The 14,295-nt window shown below is 38.0% G+C and overlaps 1 protein-coding gene across 1 annotated transcript; it reads right to left on the bottom strand.

The window, feature by feature from the left end:
• Window positions 1–507: 507 nt before the first annotated feature.
• Window positions 508–5,677, bottom strand: LOC107768575 (uncharacterized). The gene is made up of 4 exons (XM_016587697.2): window positions 5,331–5,677; window positions 4,731–5,283; window positions 912–1,049; window positions 508–834 (listed from the first exon to the last, which is right to left on the bottom strand). The coding sequence occupies exons 1-4, from the start codon at window positions 5,675–5,677 to the stop codon at window positions 508–510; spliced, it is 1,365 nt and encodes a 454-aa protein (XP_016443183.2).
• Window positions 5,678–14,295: the final 8,618 nt, after the last annotated feature.

A 14,295-nucleotide genomic window follows, 5' to 3' on the forward strand; every position in this document is an offset into this window, starting at 1 on the left:
CTGACACGTTGATGATGTGGCATATGTTTTAATCATTCAGAATTGTGCATGAGAAAACAGAGAAACTACTAACCTGTGTTAGGAGAACCGGGTTCCCTAACTGATCTCTTATTTGTAAGCTTTGCCCTTTTTACCAAAGTATATAGCCTAAACCACTTATTTGCTCTGTAATCATCACCTTTTAGCTAGGTTTACCTGAACATTTCTTTCATAGCCAATCATTGAGGGACCAGGTTCTCAATTGGGTTTTATCAACCCCAGTGCCAGACGATTTTGCTCGAAGTGTTCTCTCCTCAGAGCTTTGGTAAATATATCTGCAATTTGATCTTTAGTGCTACAGAATTTCATACATATAAGCCCTTTTTTAACATTGTCTCTAATGAAGTGATGACGTACATCAATGTGCTTGGTGATCTTATGTTAAACTAGATTTTTTGCCATATTGAGTGCAGTAGTATTATCACATAAGAGAGGCACACAGTCTGAGAATACTCCAAAGTCTTCCAACTATTGCTTGGTCCACAGAAGTTGAGCACAGCAAGAGGCAGCTGCTATATATTTTGCTTCTGCAGTTGAAAGTTCCACAGAGTTCTGCTTCCTTGTACCCCATGAGATTAAGCAGGAACCTATGAAATGTGCCATTCCAGACGTGCTTTTTCTATCCACCAGATATCCTGCATAATCAGTGTCAACATATCTTATAAGATCAAAGCTGTCACCTGAGGGATAATAGAGGATCGGGTCCTGCGTTCCTTTGAGATATTTTAGTATTCTCTTGGCAGACTTCAGATAAGATTCCTTTGGATTGGATTGAACCTTGCATAGAGACCTACGCTAAAAACAATGTGTGGTCTTCATGCAGTGAGATATAAGAGTGACCCTATGATCCCTCTATACATGGTCTGATTTACAGGGGAACCAGGTTCATCCATGTATAGACGGGTGGCTGTGGCTGTGGCAATGGGAGTGTCGATGACTTTTGATGCTTCCATATTAAACCTTTTAAGCAGCTCCTTGATGTACTTCTGTTGACTTATCAATGTTTCGTTCTAAGATTGCTTCACTTGAAGTCTTAGGAAGAAATTCAGTTCTCCCATCACACTCATCTCGAATTCACTCCCCATGATCAGATGTAGCTCCAAAGATGATATAATCAACATACACATGCATAATGAGCAGGTTCCTCCCTCGTTTCTTCAGAAAAATAGTGTTGTCAATTTTACCTCTTGTAAAGCCATTTTCTAGAAGGAATTTTGACAACCTTTCATACCAAGCCCTAGGAGCCTATTTTAACCCGTACAATGCCTTATCCAGTTTAAACACATGCTCAGTGTGCTCGTGACACTCAAAATCAAAAGGCTGCTTGACATAGACTTTTTCTTTCAGATATCCACTTAGAAATGCACTTTTGACATCCATTTGGAATAGTATGAACTCCATATGAGATGCAAAGTCAATGTGACGACCCGGCCGATCGTCTTAAGAATTAACGCCCCGATCCCCTATTAACTGTTTTCCCTAAGTTTATTTTGCTATTTTGAATTTCCGGGATGTTCAGTTATGAGTTTCGGAGAGTTTTGGGATACTTAGTTCCTAAATGAGAGCTTAAGTGTTGGAAAAGTGACCGTAGTCGTAACAGTGTGGAGACGGCCTCGGAACAAAAATTCGATGGTTCCGTTAGCTCCGTTGGGTGATTTTCGGGTTAGGGGCGTGTTCAGATTGTGTTTTGGAGGTCCCTAGCTAATTTAGGCTTGAAATGCCAAAAGTTAAATTTTGAAAATTTCCGGTTCAATAGTGAGATTTTGATCAGAGGGCCGGAATGGAATTCCGAGAGTTGCATTAGTTCCGTTGTGTCATTTGGGATGTGTGTGCAAAATTTCAGGTTATTCAGACGTGTTTTGGTTGGGTTTTTGATCGAAAGCGAAATTCGGAAGATTCTAGAAACTTAGGCTTGAATCCGATGTGTTTTGGTTGTTTTGATGTTGTTTGAAGTGTTTTGAAGATTTGTACAATTTGAATAAGGTTTTAGGATATGTTGATGCCTTTGGTTGAGGTCCCGGGGACCTCGGGATGAATTCAGATGGTTAACAGAGGAAATTTTGGAGTTGAAGTTGCTGCAACAGTTGGTCTTCTGGTATTTTCACATCTGCGGTTTGGGGACCACAGATGCGGTACCGTAGAAGTAGCTAAAGGGCCGCAGAAGCGGCTTTATGTCAATTCCTCAGGAACCGCAAATGCGGTGAAGGGCTTGCAGAAGCGCAACCGCTCCTACGCTTAGAGGTCCGCAGATGCGGAAGCTGGCATTTTAATGAAAGTCGCAGATGCGACATTGTGTCTGCAGAAGCGGGACCACAGATGCGGTCCCAAGGCCGCAAATGCAGAAATCTTTGGGCAGAACATATTAATAGTTGCCTTCGCGAATTTGAGGGATTCTTTCACCATTTTCATCCGGGTTTGAAGCTTTTGAGAGAGATTTTTGAGGAAAACAAAGGGAAATCACTTGGAGGTAACATCCTTGACTTTATAACTCGTTTTTATGTGATTAAAGACCTAATTAGTGGTGAGAAATCTGTGAAAAATGGGTAATTAGGGCTTGAGTTTACGAGGCCTTTAATTGAGGATTTGAGGGGTCATTTGGACTCCAATTTCAGTGTTCTTGTTATGTATAGACTCGTGAGAGTACGAGGTTTCTTAAAATGTAAATTTTACCCAATTCCGAGACGTGGGCCCAAGGGGAATTTTGGTCATTTTACATAATTTCACGTATTAGCTTAGAATTTAATTGTAGAATCAGTTACTTGAAGTGTTATTTATATTATGTGATTGAATTGAAAGGGCCATTTGGAGTCGAATACTCATGGCAAAGATGTGGTGTTGGGTTGATTTTGAGCCAGTTCGAGGTAAGTGGCTTGGCTATCCTTGTGTGGGGGACCTTCCCCTTAGGATTGTTATATTTGGTAATTGGAATGCCTTATACGTGAGGTGATGAGTGCGTACTTGTGCTAATTGTTGTAAATCCAATTTTCTTTAAGTACTTGCTAGTATGTTTCCTTTCCTGTTTCTATTACTTGCACTATTAAGCCTGTTGTTACCTTAGGAAAGCATGTCTAAGTGAATTAATTGTTTCATTTGATTTAACTCCCTTACTTGAATTCTGTGCAGCATGCTAGGCTAGAATCACTTATTGCCTTAATATAAATTTTGCTATTTCTGTTTATCTTCCTGCTGCTGCTATATATTTATTTTGGGACTACGGATGTAGGATTCCGGTAGCTCCCCTTGTCTGTTTACTTTGGGACTGGATGTGGGATTCCGGTAGCTCCCCTTGTCTGTTTATTTTGGGACTACGGATGTGGGATTCTGGTAGATCCCCTTGCACAGTTATATGGAACTACAAGAATGCACCCTTGTAGATTCCCCCAGTACTGGGTATTTACATTTGGGACTACGGAACGGGATTCCAGTAGATCCCCGCGCACTATGAGTTGGACTACGGAACGAGATCCCAGGAGATCCATAGGATATGTACATATGGGACTACAGGACGGTATCCTGGGAGATCTCCGATATGTAAAGATGGGACTACCGGACAGTATCCTGGGAGATCCCTGATTGTTACTATTGGTACTGAGCTGTATTTCCTTTCCATGTTTACCGTGTTCTGTATAATTGTTGTTGTTCTGTATACCCTGTGTTATTTTACCAGCCGTACTTATTTATATTGTTTTGTCGTATATTGTTGACCTTTATATTTATTTAACCTCAGTAGGGCCTTGACCTTCCTCGTCACTACCCAACCGAGGTTAGGCTTGGCACTTACTGAGTACCACTGTTGTGTACTCATGCCCCTTCTGCGTATGTTTTTCATGTGCAGATCCAGGTACCGCTGGTCAGGCCTACTATCCTTGAGGGAGGCGACTGATCTAGAGACTTCGAGGTACATCTGCCTTGTCCGCAGACCGAGAAGTCCCTTTCTATTCCTTTTTTAGTATTTAGCCCTTCTGTACTTTCTGTTCTTATTAGACAAAATTCCGAAGTTAGAGCTATATAGTATTTCCTTTTCTTAGCTTGTGATTCATGGGTTTCCGGGTCTTGGATTTAGATATTGGTTTTGAGATCTATATAAATATGGTGTATGCCGAGTGGCACATTTAACATTGTTATTACCTTATTTTTGTTTTTAAATTATTTTACTTCCGCATGTTTTGGTTATCTTCCGCAAGTTTTGGTTATCTTCCACAAGTTTAGGCTTACCTAGTCGTAGAGACTAGGTGTCATCACGATGGTTCACGGAGGGCGAACTGGGGTCGTGACAGTCAATCAGAATTCTAATGGCTTCCATTCGAGCTACTAGAGCAAATGTTTCATTATAATCAATCCCTTCTTCCTAATTGTAGCCTTGAACTACAAGCCTTGCCTTGTTTCTTGTTGTATTTCCAAACTCGTCAAGTTTGTTCCTGAATACCCACCTAGTTCCTACGATGGTTCATCTGCAGGTCGAGTAATCAAGTGTCATACCTTGTTCCTTTCAAATTAATGTAGCTTGTCTTGCATGTTTGTGATCCAGTCTGCATCTTTCAACACTTCCTTTATATTATGGGCTCTATTTGGGAAAGAAAGGCTGAGAAGGCAAGTAAGTTTCTTGCTTTTGATCTGGTTTAAACTCCTGAGTCAAGAGGAGTGATTATGTTGTCAAGAGGATGTGAACTTTTGAACCTCTAATTTGTTACCTGAATATCATTGGTAGAGGAACCATTTATGTCTGACTGGGGTTCTTGGGTGCTTCTTACTTTACAAAGTGGAGTTCCTGGGACTGCATCAACAACTCTATTTTCAGCTTCAGTTGTTGTAATCAAGGGACCAGGTTCCTCTCCAATAGATGAAGATGTATTTGCATCATCTTCACTGGATTCCTTGACATGGCTCATCATATCTGCTTTTCCATTTTCCATGTCAATTACTTCACCTGGAACAAATAAGGGCTCTCCATCTTGATCCATATGTCTGTCCTTCTCACGGGAGAGGTAAGCTTCATCAAAGATCACATGTATGCTTTCTTCGACACATTGAGTCCTTTTGTTGTATACTTGGTAAGCATTGCTTTGAGATGAGTATCCCAGAAAAATTCCTTCATCACTTTTGGCATCGAACTTTCCAAGAGCTTCATTTCTATTGCTATGAACAAAGCATTTACACCCAAAAGTTATTAGATGTGTCAGCTTGGGCTTCCTTCCATTCAACAATTCATATGGAGTTTTGTTTAGAATGGACCTGATCATGCACCTGTTCACCAGTAGCACACAATACTGACAACTTCTGCCCAGAAATACTTTGCGATCCCATTGTCAATTAGCATTGTTCTTGCCATGACTTCAAGAGTTCTATTCTTCCTCTCCACAACACTATTTAGTTGAGATGTTCTTGGAGCTGAAAAATTGTGAGTGATGCCATTTTCAGTATAGAACTCATCGAATTTGACATTGTCAAACTCCGTCCCATGATCAGACATAATGCATGCTACTTTATTACCCATTTTCACTTGAATCTTCTTGACAAAAGCAACAAACACTTCAAAGGTTTCATCCTTGGTCCTGAGGAACAAAGTCCAAGTGAATCTGGAATAGTCATCAACTATCACAAAGATGTACTTCTTTCCTCCTCTGTTTGGCACCCTCATAGATCCATGTGAATGAAATCAAGTGGCCTTGAGGTGCCGACTTCCTTTTTGGGCTTGAATGAGGATCTGACTTTCTTCCCTTTTACACATGCATCACATACTTTGTGATCCTTGAAGCTTGACTTGGGTAGACCACGAACCAAGTCCTTCCTGACTAATTTTTTCAACAACGTGAAACTTGCATGACCTAGCCTCCTGTGCCATAATTCAGAATCATCATCAACAACACTTAGACATCTTAGATCACCTTTCTTCAGAGACTCAAAATTAGCTACATAAATATTCTTGTATCTTTTTCCCTCTAACACCACCTCACAAGTCACCAAGTTTGTGTCTGTATAGATTTTTGACACAAATTCCACTTTATTTACATTGTCACAAATTTGGGAAATGCTTAACAAGTTGTACTTCAATCTGTTCACGTAGTACACATCTTCGATTGAGTGAGAGAGAGAGATTTCCCAATCCTTCCGACTCCCAGAATGTATCATTTCTTGTCATTTCCAAAGGATACACTCCCTCCTTGCAGGGTCTTAAGTGAAAGGAAATCATTTGTGCTTTCAGTCATATGCTTTTAGCAGCCGTTGTCCATGTACTATTGTAGGTTACTTCCTTTCACTATTCCTTGCACAAGAAAAATTAGGAGTTAGCTTTAGGAACCCAAATTAATTTAGGTCCCTGATAATGAGGAAATGGGTGAATAAGAGATCTTTCGGTCCATGCAGGCATTATGCATTTTTTATATGAGGGACTATATTCTCTACCAGTAGTTACTTTTACAGCAAAAGATTTGTTTTTCAGCTGTGACTGAAATCTAGCCTTACAGGTTTCTTTAAGGTGCCCACTGTTAGCACAGTTAGTGCAAAGCCAATTTTCAGGTAGAGTAACGTACTTGCTATGAGGGTTATAGAGAATATTTTCCCTTTGAAACCCAATCCCGTGCCTGTTTCCCCCATTGTTGGTATACATGGCAGTGATAGCATCAAGGGACCAGGTCCACTTGAGTGATTTTTCAAAATCACTCTTTACTCTATCTAGTTCTTTCTAAAGTTATTTGTTTCTATCAAGCTCAGCACACAGACTAGACTTCACTGAATTTAACTCATTTTCAAGCTTAATATGTGTCTCGCTTGCAACTTCCTTTCCTTTTTGAGAATTTTCAAGCCTACTCTCAATTTTAAGTTCCGTAATTGTTTCCTTCAAATAGAATACTACCACTAGAAGGTCATTTTCTCATGCTCAATGCTAGCAACTTTCTCAATTAAGGCATATTTTTCCATACTTACACTCTCAATGGTCTCTTTTAGGTCCACCACAACAGCCATAAGATCGTCTCTTCTTTTTCTACATATGCAATTTTGTTTTATCTAAGACATCTCTTTCTTTCTTCAGGTTCTCTATATTCTCCCTTAAATCAACTGCAACTACTACTAGGTCATCTCTAGATTGTTCTGTTTCTCCTAGTTCAATTGTTAAACCATCTTTGTCATTAATAAGACTATGATAAGCGTCGATTAACACATTTGCTAAAGAGATTAGTTTCTTAAGAGAATAAGGATTTCTCTAAACATCCAAAAACTTTACCTCATCATCATCGTCATCTTCATCATTAGACTGGGCCATCAAAGCAAAAATTGAATCATACTCGGTTGCTTCACTTTCGACTACCATCATAGATCTGTTACCTAGTTCATCATCTTCTCCAGATTCGCTTGACGAATCTTCCCATACAGCAAGAGCTTGTCTCACATCATTGTCAACTCCGTCTTTTCTATTGAAGCATCTATTAGGAACCGGGTTCCTTTTGGGTGCTTTGTCAAAGTTGTTCTTGTACTGATCCTGCTTTAGAAGAAGGCAATCCTTGATGAAATGTCCTGTCTTGCCACATTTATGACAGAGGTCACAATTTTTTGACTTGCTAGAACTTCCCCTTTTTGAAATGCCTCCACTCCTGTGAACCATCTTCTGGAATCTTCTTGTCAGGTATGCTATATCACCATCCTCACCACTTGAATCTTTGTTTTCTGTCTTGAGGACCAGGTTCTTCTCCCTTTTGGGCTCTCTTCTTTCACTGTCCTTCTTCTTCTTCTTTATTTCATATATTTTTAGATTGCCAAAAAGCTCATCAATAGTTTGCTCCTGCAAGTCTTTTGGCTCGTTCACTTTGCTTTCCCAGGAACTGTGCAGCACACTGAGGATTTTTCTAACCAGCTTGTTTCTTGGAATAGTTTCACCAAGAGAGTGAAGCTCATTAATGATGGAGGTGAATCGGGTATGCATATGTTGGACAGATTCATCGTCTTTCATCATGAAGAGCTCGTTTTCAGTTATGAGCATGTCGATTTTGGATTGTTTGACCTGTGTTGTTCCTTTGTAAGCTGTCTGAAGGGCTTCCCAGATTTCTTTGGCTGACTGGCATGCCGATATCCTGTTGTATTCATCAAGACCAATGCCACACACTAGCATTTTCTTTGCACGAAAGTTCTTTTCTATGGCCTTTCTATCAACATCATTGAATTATTTCCTTGTCTTGGGAATGGCTACAGCTAGGTCGCCAAAAGGTCCGTCACATATGACATCCCATAGCTTAGAATCTTCAGCCATGATGAAGTCGTGCATCTTAGTTTTCCACCATCCATAATACTACCCATTGAACCTAGGTGGTCTGTAAGTATACTGGCCTTCTTCGAAGTTTGGAGGAGCAGTCATGAGGATCCTTTCTAGGTGTTAACCTGATAGAAAGAACCTGCTCTAATACCAATTTATATAATATAAGGGTCCACCAAACTCTATAGAGAACCAAGTTCTCTATTAGTTCCACTAGAACACATGCACACTGTAATAAGTAAATGACAAGAAGAATTTTACGTGGAAAATCCTAGCTCAACGGGATTAAAAACCATGACCTACCCTTGTAGGATTTCAACTTCACTATTACACAACTTTTAGATTACAACCTAGGAACTAACCTCTTAATCCCTTACTAACTTATAAAACTCTATTACAAGCCACTTTGTAATAACCCTATTACAAAGACTTTACAACTTGACTAACTCTAGCCAAGGCTCAAATACACATGGGTTTAAGATTTACAAAAGGGTTCTTACAGAATGCTTCTAAACAAGCTAAGTAGGAAATACAATTGAAGAGCTATTACAAAGTTACAACTCAACTAAGGACATACAATGACTCGATGTGGGAACTGGTCCGTAGTTATTTTGTTCTTTGTTTTTGAAGCACTTGAAACTTGCTTGATGGATGGTCACGTGAGTAAGCTTGAGTAAAATCTCTAAGTGTTCAAGTGGAGTGTTTTACCTTCCTTGATAGTATTAATACATGTGTGACATCACTAACAATGATGTAAGAAAGGTAGGTAAAATGTTTTTCACAGAAAGTTGACTGCTGCACTATTCCTGTACTGTAGCGTATGTAGGCAGCAACTTTCCAATTGAAGAGTTGACTTTGTACAATCACCTTGGGAACTGGTAGGGACATCTTCCCTCAGCTGTTCCTTCTACTATGAAGAGTTGAGCCATATCCCAAGCTGGAACCTTGTGATTTTAAGGTCTTATAAATGTATAACAGGTTCCTTATTTGGTTCTGAATAGTAAGTTTGTTAGATCATCAAAATATAAAACGAAATACTTATGATCAAGGTACTTGTAACCTATCATTATACGTGTAAGTTTAAAGAAAATGTGATTTTTTGACTTTAAAAATGACTAGAGTTGACCACAGTCAATATTTTTGGTAAACAACCTCTAATAAGAGCTTTGACAAATCCAATAGGTTCGTATGATGATTAAGGACTTGTATGCATATTTTGTTGGGTGTCCCGAGCACATTTCGGCATGTTATGTGAAAAGCTAGAAAAATTGAGTTATGAACTTAAAAATCTTGAGTTTTAATGATCGATTCTTGAATTTTGATGTTATTTTAATAATTTGAGAATGCAAACGAGTTGGTATAATGTTATTACTCTTGTGTGAATGTTTGTATTGAGCCCCGAGAGGCTCGGGTGAGTTTCGAATGCATTGCAAATGGTTTTGGACAGCTGAAATAACTACTGGTGTTGTTGAACTGCAGATCTCGCATTTGTAAGGACTTTTTCGCAAATGCGAGCACTGCATTTGCAATGTCACGCTCGCATTTCTGGTACTGGAGGGGGCTGGGATAGCTTCGCTTCGCATTAGTGAAGGTTGTGTTCTTCGCTTCTACGAAGTTTCTTTCACATTTGAGACTATAAGGGAATCAAGGGAAGCTTTGCATTTGCGAAGCTTTGTTCGCATTTGAGCACTGCCTAGGTTCGCATTTGCGATGAAGCTATTGTTTCTGCAATATTGGAGGCTCAAAGACTAATTCTAAAATGCGACGAACTGTTCGCAATTACGATATCTGCATGTGGGCAAAATGTGGGATTTTCAAAACCTAGCTCATTTTACACCATTTTTTAACCCTAGACTCCATAGAAGCAATTTTTGGAGAGTAATTTCTTTCCAACTTCATAGGTTAGTAATCTTAACTTGATTTTATTCAGTTTTTATTACTTTTTCATGAATTTTATTATCAAATCTAATACTTATAGAGTAGAAACCGGAGGTTTTGGGCAGAATTTAGAGATTTTGTAAAATTAAGATTTAGACATCAAATTAAAGTCGAACTTCAAAACAAATCACATATCCGGGCTCGTAGGTGAATGGATAATCGGGATTTGGTCTTAATTTCATATTTCGACCACGTGGACCTGGGTTCACTTTTTTAAATATGTTAAAGATTGAACCTTTTTCATTTGAAGATTGTTTCTAAAGGTTTTTTGTGACTTCTTTGAACAGTAATTGACTAGATACGAGTTGTTTGGAAGTTTGTTCTAAAGAAAAATCGTGTCAGATTGTTGATTGTGCTCTAAAAAGAGATAAGTATCTTGGTTAACCTTGATTTGAGGGAAATAGGGTATAATTGAGTTTATTTTCTATGTGATCTATGTACTAGGGGTTGTGTATATGAAAGGTGACATGTGTACATGCTTTGGCCATGGGATAAGCATGCAGGTAGAATTAGCCTTACTTGTGCCAAGTTACCTTGTGTATTATGTCTTCCATTCTTTAGATAGATTGTGCAATTATTTGATTTCTCGTATTCATGTTATTTCTTATGTTGAGATTATTGAGATATTGGATGTTGAGATTGTTGAATTGTTGATTGGTTGTTGGTGCTACTTGTTAGAAGATTCTCATATGATAGAGTTGTGTTCAAATACTATTGTTGATGTTAAATTTGCTTTCCACCGTGCTAGGTATTGTATTGTATGTGATGCTTGGTGAGGAATATTGAAATGCACAAAGGGTGTTGTCGTGCTTGTGAGAAAGAGTGATTGTGCATGAAGGGCATTTCCGTACTTTATTCATATATTGATATTATTATATGAAGGGTGTTTTTGTGTTTGAGTGAACGTGAGGATATGCACGAAGGGTATTTTTGTGCTTGTTTTTATATTATGATGTGAGGATGAGAGTAAAAGCAGGAAGGGTGATGCCATGCAGTTTTGTTGATTTCATTGCTCTTTACTTTGATATTTGGAATATGGACTTGGCTTTGCGAATCCGTTAATTACTTTTGAAAGGTTTTTCAAGGTTGTTGTAAAACTAACAATTGAGGGTTACTTAGTGACACTTTACTTTATTTCCCCATTTTGAGCCCCTTTATTTGTGTACTTGTTATCCCTTTTTACTTGTTGTCATACCGACATTATGCTTGATACTTTACATATTATTTAATTACTTCTTGATATATACCTGCACAAGTTCATTGTAGGTATCTTGTCTTAGCTTCATCACTACTTTTTCAGAGTTAGGCTCGACGCTTACTGAGTATATTGGGTTGGTTGTACTCATAATATACTTTTGCACTTCTTGTGTAGTTCCATACATTGGTACCAGAGGAGTCCCAAGAGGTACTTAGTGTCACACCTCCTTTTTACTACACCCCGTAAAGGGTATAAATACAAGGGAGTTTTTCCAATTAAAGGACAATCGAAACGGGATTATTTACATTAAATTCCGAGTCGCCACTTGGGAGATTTATGGCGTCCCAAGTCACCGGTTTAAAATCCCGAATCGAGGAACGGTTGACTCTGTAATACAGTCCGCGAATACAAAAATCCGGGTAAGAAATTCTGTTAACCCGGGAGAAGGTGTTAGGCATTCCCGAGTTTCGTGGTTCTAGCACGGTCGCGTTGATCATACTTGGCTTATTAAAATTGTTTAATTACTGATTTTAAAACCTATGTGCATTTACCTTTCAATGCTTTTTAATCAAGAGAATTATCTTGAAACTGGTTACGCGCATGTATACCCATTTGTTTGGCGCGTCAAAAATCATGTCACGCGAACGTGTCCACAATTAATAACGCTTTATTAATGTTAAGAAAATTGGGCCGAAGTTGTGCATACTCCGATTTTACTTTTATAATCGTAATTATGTCATGCGAACATGTACGCAATTACGATAGTATTTTATTAAGATTAAGATTGTTTCGCTCAACATTGCGCAAACGCATACGTTGGTCTTAATTCTGGAACCCGTAATCATGCCACACGCAACAGAAAAAGTTATTAAAAGGTTTTACGCCTATCAAGTTCTTTCTCAACCTGTTCATTCTTAGAGTTTAGCCCAATAGACCTCTCTTTATTTCAATATCTACCAGATTATCTCACAAAACAAATCTAATAATCATTCCAACAAGAACATCATGAGATATTGAATTTAGAAGCTCTTTGTGATCAAATCACTTCGAAACTGCCTAGGAGGAATTAACAGCATATTGAGATTTGAGACCAAGAGAAGTCCGTATCATTAAGCGCACGAAATTATTAGCCTGATTACTAAAGCTCATGATTTTTTGCATCAATATGTAGTACTTTAGATATGAGCAAGAATCAAAAATATATTTTCTTCCTACTAATTAGCAACCATCAAATTAGAGGGCCATAATTATTCGCCCAATTGGTATGGTAATCCCTTTTAAAGAAACTAACACAATTGATTTGTAACATTGGGGAACTGGGCCAATCTTAAAACGAAATTGTACCAACCCCAACTAACAGTGAAGAACCCTATTTTGAAGCAAATAAAAGAAAACTCATGCAGCAGGGCCTATCACTTTAAAATTCTGGGCCCAAATTGAGCCCAATCAGAAGGCCTAAATTCTTTAAAGCCTCAGAACCAACACCAATAGAACTCGACATCGAGTCTGTATCATGATCTAGTGATGGCTGAGAACCAAAAGTTCAGATTGAACCTAAATAGCTAGTCACAACATACAAACAACTCCAAGATTTTGAAATAGAAAACAATTAAGGATCCAATTCTTGAGAAACTATACAACATATGATTCTAAATTTTCAAGGCCCTAAATTAACCTGAAATGCTGATATTTAAACCTTAATTAAAACTCACGTTGACAAAACTTGTAGAATTTAAAACAACCAAATCTGCTCAATTGACATGCAAGCAACAATAGATAACCAGTGAATCATTTTCAACATAACTAAACTAACTTGAATTTCCCCTAACACTGATAGTCACCAAACCAGTACATTAGAATCTGGTTCTCTCGTGAATTCCAGAAAATAACTAAAGCTTTCAATATAACCCTTAGACATTTCAAACTCATTCAGGAGTAAATGTAAACACAGAACATGCTTGCAAAATACTTCGAACCATACTGATCTCAAATAAGAATCATACGTACATGTCCAATTACATATACATACAACTATTGAACATACACAGCAGAATCATACATACATGTCCAATTACTCATACATATAACTACTGAACATATACAGCATTAAATGTGCAAATGATAGCTTAGATAACATCTAAAACTACATATCTATTACAGAATATTAAAGCAGTATGAGAAACAGGGGAAACTAAGTTCAAATGCAGCCTGTATCCAATTAGTATTCCACCTGATTTACATGTTCAACAATCAATCATTATTCAGGGGCTAAGAAGGTACCTGAGATTGAAGGACAAAGAAATAAAGAAGGATCAGCAATTTTTAAACAGCAGAAATCGACAGCAGCAACAACACTGCCCAAATTCAGCAAATGAAACCAGAAAATTGATTTACAATCCAATGGAATAGTAGTCTTTAACACAATTTGATCAAAACCTTCCAAAAACTAGTATCAAACCAATTCAAATCCCATCACTGAACATTATTGTTTCCAGAGCTTAAAAGAATCAGGAATTACTGAGGCTCAATTGGTACAGTAGAGATTTTTTAGCTGATTTATTGGATTCTTATTTCTAAAAAATCTGTATTTTTCAATACTTTCAGAATATCAGAATGTTCTTCTCCTCTCTCAGAATGTTCTCCTTTTGAACTCAATGTGTTGTTTTGTTAAATAGGCAATGGGAAATGCCATTAGGATTCATAGAATGCCCTTTCAACATTTAAAAATTCAATTCCACTCAATTCTTATGGCTTTAAATTATTCAGTAGTGAATTGTTATCCCTACCATTATAGAAGCTTCTCGATTAGGTGACTACCCCTTTTTATTAAACAATTCTCAAGTTATCCTTACAACCCTGAAACTAACCCTGGAAT

The sequence above is a fragment of the Nicotiana tabacum genome, chromosome 6 (genome assembly GCF_000715075.1).
Source record: "Nicotiana tabacum cultivar K326 chromosome 6, ASM71507v2, whole genome shotgun sequence".
In the NCBI taxonomy this organism is placed as follows: Eukaryota; Viridiplantae; Streptophyta; class Magnoliopsida; order Solanales; family Solanaceae; genus Nicotiana; species Nicotiana tabacum.

What these genes read in the sequence shown, in the direction of transcription:
- LOC107768575 (XM_016587697.2), bottom strand. Translation starts at nt 5,677, where the DNA reads ATGAGGGTGCCAAACAGAGGAGGAAAGAAGTACATCTTTGTGATAGTT. An exon ending in CCTCTACCAATGATATTCAG is followed by an intron (nt 1,050 to 4,730) that starts GTAACAAATTAG and finishes AAGCAATCTTAG; the next exon opens with AACGAAACATTGATAAGTCA. An exon ending in TGGATGAACCTGGTTCCCCT is followed by an intron (nt 835 to 911) that starts GTAAATCAGACC and finishes CATTGTTTTTAG; the next exon opens with CGTAGGTCTCTATGCAAGGT.